The sequence below is a fragment of the Corvus brachyrhynchos genome, unplaced genomic scaffold (assembly GCF_000691975.1).
Source record: "Corvus brachyrhynchos isolate BGI_N302 unplaced genomic scaffold, ASM69197v1 scaffold266, whole genome shotgun sequence".
Lineage (NCBI taxonomy): Eukaryota > Metazoa > Chordata > Aves > Passeriformes > Corvidae > Corvus > Corvus brachyrhynchos.
In genome coordinates this window covers 3,138,051-3,141,698 of record NW_008238633.1, presented here as the reverse complement: position 1 = coordinate 3,141,698, position 3,648 = coordinate 3,138,051, and the positions used below count along the sequence as shown (strand labels likewise).

The 3,648-nt window shown below is 42.2% G+C and overlaps 1 protein-coding gene across 1 annotated transcript in view; it reads left to right on the top strand.

The window, feature by feature from the left end:
• Positions 1 to 3,648, top strand: part of IARS (isoleucyl-tRNA synthetase) — an 87,778-nt gene that overhangs the window by 73,081 nt on the left and 11,049 nt on the right. Inside the window, exons 27-31 of the mRNA XM_008636044.2 lie at positions 1 to 79; positions 974 to 1,077; positions 1,362 to 1,457; positions 2,262 to 2,438; positions 3,224 to 3,335. The exon at positions 1 to 79 is cut by the window's left edge and continues 25 nt beyond it. Coding sequence (XP_008634266.1) covers positions 1 to 79; positions 974 to 1,077; positions 1,362 to 1,457; positions 2,262 to 2,438; positions 3,224 to 3,335 — 568 coding nt within the window. The remainder of the gene's footprint in view (positions 80 to 973; positions 1,078 to 1,361; positions 1,458 to 2,261; positions 2,439 to 3,223; positions 3,336 to 3,648) is intronic.

Genomic DNA, 3,648 nt, shown 5'->3' with positions numbered 1-3,648 from the left:
CTCAAGGGGGCCTTCAAGCCCGTCATGGCTGCCATCAAAGAGCTGAGCAGCGAGCAGCTGGAGAGATTCCAGGAGACAGGTCTGTCGTGGGACAAACCCCTCAAGGATGGCAGGGTATCCTTCTGTGGGCTTAGGGGAGCTGAGGGTCTACTTCCCTCTTATTATCCCTCTTCAGCTGTTATGAGGAAAAAATCTGGATTTATTATTTTTCTGACAGTAGATTAGAAATGGCCATGCACACTGATCTTAAACTGTTCTCTTCTTAAACTGTTTCTTCCTGTCAGAGGAGGTTTAAGGTGGATATTAGGAAAAGGTTCTTTCCCCAAAGGGTGTCGAGCACTGACCAGGCTCCCCAGGGAATGGTCAAGGCTGCCAGAGCATTTGGACAACTCTCTCAGGGATGCACAGGATGGGATTGTTGGGGTGTCTGGGTAGGAGTTGGACCCCGTGATCCCTGTGGGTCCCTTCCCACTCAGGGATGTTCTGTGATTTCTCAGTGCTACTGTAAGGCCAAGATGAAGCAAAGAATAAGCTTTCTGTGAGACTGAATCAGATTGGAACTGAGTATTTGTGCAGTAGCTTTTATTCTAAAAGCATTCCTTCAGTTCCAGAGTTACAAGCGGGTGTGAATTTTGCAGCTGTATCTGTTAGGGAACTGCTTAAATGGAAATTTGGAGTTGGTGGAGTATACAGGTTATTTTTAAGTTTTATTCCATTCAGATGGTTCCACACAAACAGTTGCTGAAGTGCCTGTATTTTAGTGATCTCTGCTGCCTGGAGAAGTGCTTGTGTGAAAAATGGGAATGTGGGATAACTCAGTGCTGCTCACTAGTGCTTCACTGCTGTTTGGCTGCATTGCCAGTGTATGCATTGCACATGTTTGAAGTCTGATACTTGGTTAAAGCTTTCTGAATTTAAAATTGGGGTTTTTACTTGGATGGTAAGAGAGGCTCTCCATCTGCCAACCCTGCAGGCACCATTGTTGTGGAAGGACACGAACTCCATGGGGAAGATCTCCGCCTCATGTATCAGATGACAGAGGGATCTGCCCAGTTTGAGGCACACTCCGATGCTCAGGTATTTTATTGGTTATTTCTTTTGTTTCTTTCTTTGATTAAGGGAAGAGTTCCTCTGGAAGCAATAGGAGAATGGTGGGGTGAAAGCTGGCTTGGGTTTTGTTAGTTCAGGTAGTTCAGCATGTCCCAGGAGTGTGTGAATCCTGCAGCTGTTCAATGCTCTCTCCACCGTTGTATTTTTTACATGAGGAGCTCTCTAAAAAGCATCCTGAGCTCCTGAGAGTGTTTCTTCCACCTTGTTTCCAGTTTGTCACCTGCTCATTGGTGTTCTGTGCATTTGCTCAGGTTTTGGTGCTGCTGGATGTGACCCCAGACCAGTCCATGGTGGATGAGGGAGTTGCCCGGGAAGTGATCAATCGCATCCAGAAGCTGCGCAAGAAGGTGAGGAATCAGCGCTTTGGGACAAGACAGTGTAATTTCCTTTTCAGCAATCTGGGCAATATGCAGCAGCAACTGCATTTTTAATTAAACATAAAGCCCTGTATCATTTCCTCGTGTATGACTTTCTGGTTGGATTCCCTTGCAAGAGCTCTAAAGGACATGCAGAGAAAATTTCTGTGGGACGTGTAATTTTGGAAAAGATATCTGTGCAGTTAAGGCTGCAGAAATCATATATTGATAGAAAAGTGTGGGTTGGAAAGGACCTTTCTTCAGCATAAGACTGAAAAGTTACAAATTGTTACCAAAATAGTTATTTTTTATATTTTATATATTTTAAAAAACCCTTTTTAGATTTTATAGATGTGTGTATATATGCACACACCTATGTAGAATTTTTCTTTTTTAAAAATAAAATATATACACACCAATGTAGATTTACATATTTTAACTTTTTTTACATATATGAAACTTACATAGATTTATTCCTGTATAAAATACAACCAGGAAGAAATGTGGCCATGAAAACTCTCCCGTGTGTTAGTGGATGATTTAAATTTAGTTCTGTAATGCCATAAGGCCATAATTTATTTTTTGCTATAATGAATATCAAAATACTTAACCTTGCCTGAACTCCCATGTTTTAAGATTCTTGGTGTTTTGACAGAAGGGTGTTTTTTTTTCTAAATTTTCTGAGGAAACTTCTAACAAATGCTTGATAAATATGTACTTTTTTTAACTTAACAAGTATTCCTGTCTTGGCGTGTGATCCTGCTGTCAGTAATGGTGTGTCTGTGTGTCCTGCAGAGGAACCTGGTCCCCACAGATGAGATCACTGTGTACTACAGGGCCCTGCCCGAGGGGGAGTACCTGGACACCATCATCCAGGAACACGCTGAGTTTATTTTTGCCACAATAAAGGCAGACCTGAAGCCTTACCCGGTGCCTACCTCAAAGGAAATTCTCATCCAGGAAACAACCCAAGTAAGAAGGAAAAGCACTGCTTGCATAGTTCATCTGATTTGCTTTTAACCCAATAAATTGCCCCAATTAAAGAATAATTGTGTCCATATTTATTTGTGGGATAGAGCAGATACTGTTTTCTATTTATAACTTTCGGTATTAGTGGTTTTTGGTTTATAAAAGAAAATAGTTGTTGAGTGCTGTATGTGTGGTGTTTTTGAAAATCGAGCTGCTTGGATACCAAAGTAAATAAATGAGGCAGTTGCTTGTGTAAACCTAATACACAGTTATTTGTACTTGGATTAGTGCATTGTTTAAACAGTCAAAATATTGTTGCTCTGATTTTAGATTAATAGACTTTTGTTTTAGAACTGTCCTTCGAGGCTAAACGTCACTGGTACCTCCTGGAGGGATACTCAAAGCCTGGTGGTACCAAGGCAGCTGTGATCCAGGGGGTTCTCCAGGCAATGCCTGAGAGCAGGGCCCTGGTCAACACTCTGAATTTCTCTGGAAGAGGGTTCCTCTCAGACAGATTTGCTTCGGCATTGTATTTTGGGAGAGTGTCATCACTGCTCGTCACTTGGGAAAATCAGGCTGTTTCCCTGCTTTCCTGACATCTGGTACAGGCAGATTCGTGTCTGAAGCACTGTCACTGAAGGAAGATGTGGGAAAAATCCCTATTTTGTGGTAAATCATGTTTAGTGTAACAAGGCAAGATCTTAGTGTTGTTCATTGAAGAAAAATATTTTTCTGTGTTTGTTTAATAAAGCAATATTGAAATAATGATAATCCCTCTCTTTCCCCAGCTGAAGGGATCAGAGCTGGAAATCACACTGGTCAGAGGGGGGGTGTGTCAGTCTGTTGGCCCAGCCTGTGCCTACGTCAACCTCAAAGTTTGTGTCAATGGGACAGAGCAAGGTAGGCATTAATATCCCCAGTTTGATTTGTCAGGGGTGGTGTATGGAAGAACTTGGAAAAGGTGTGGTGAATGCTGGAGCCTGAATTCATTTGAAAGATGGTGCAGCCTCCCTTCCAATAGGAGCTTCAAATAATTCTTGAAAATAAGTTTATTCAGAGCACAGCCACACCTGTCCATTATTTCTTTTGAGGAAAACACTCAGGTGTGCTCAGGAGTTGTTACTCCTGCTCCAGGGAGAGTTTGTGTGTGAGCATCTCTGTGGGGGGTGCACTCTCTGGATTTGGGGATGTGTTTGAGAATTTATAATTCCTG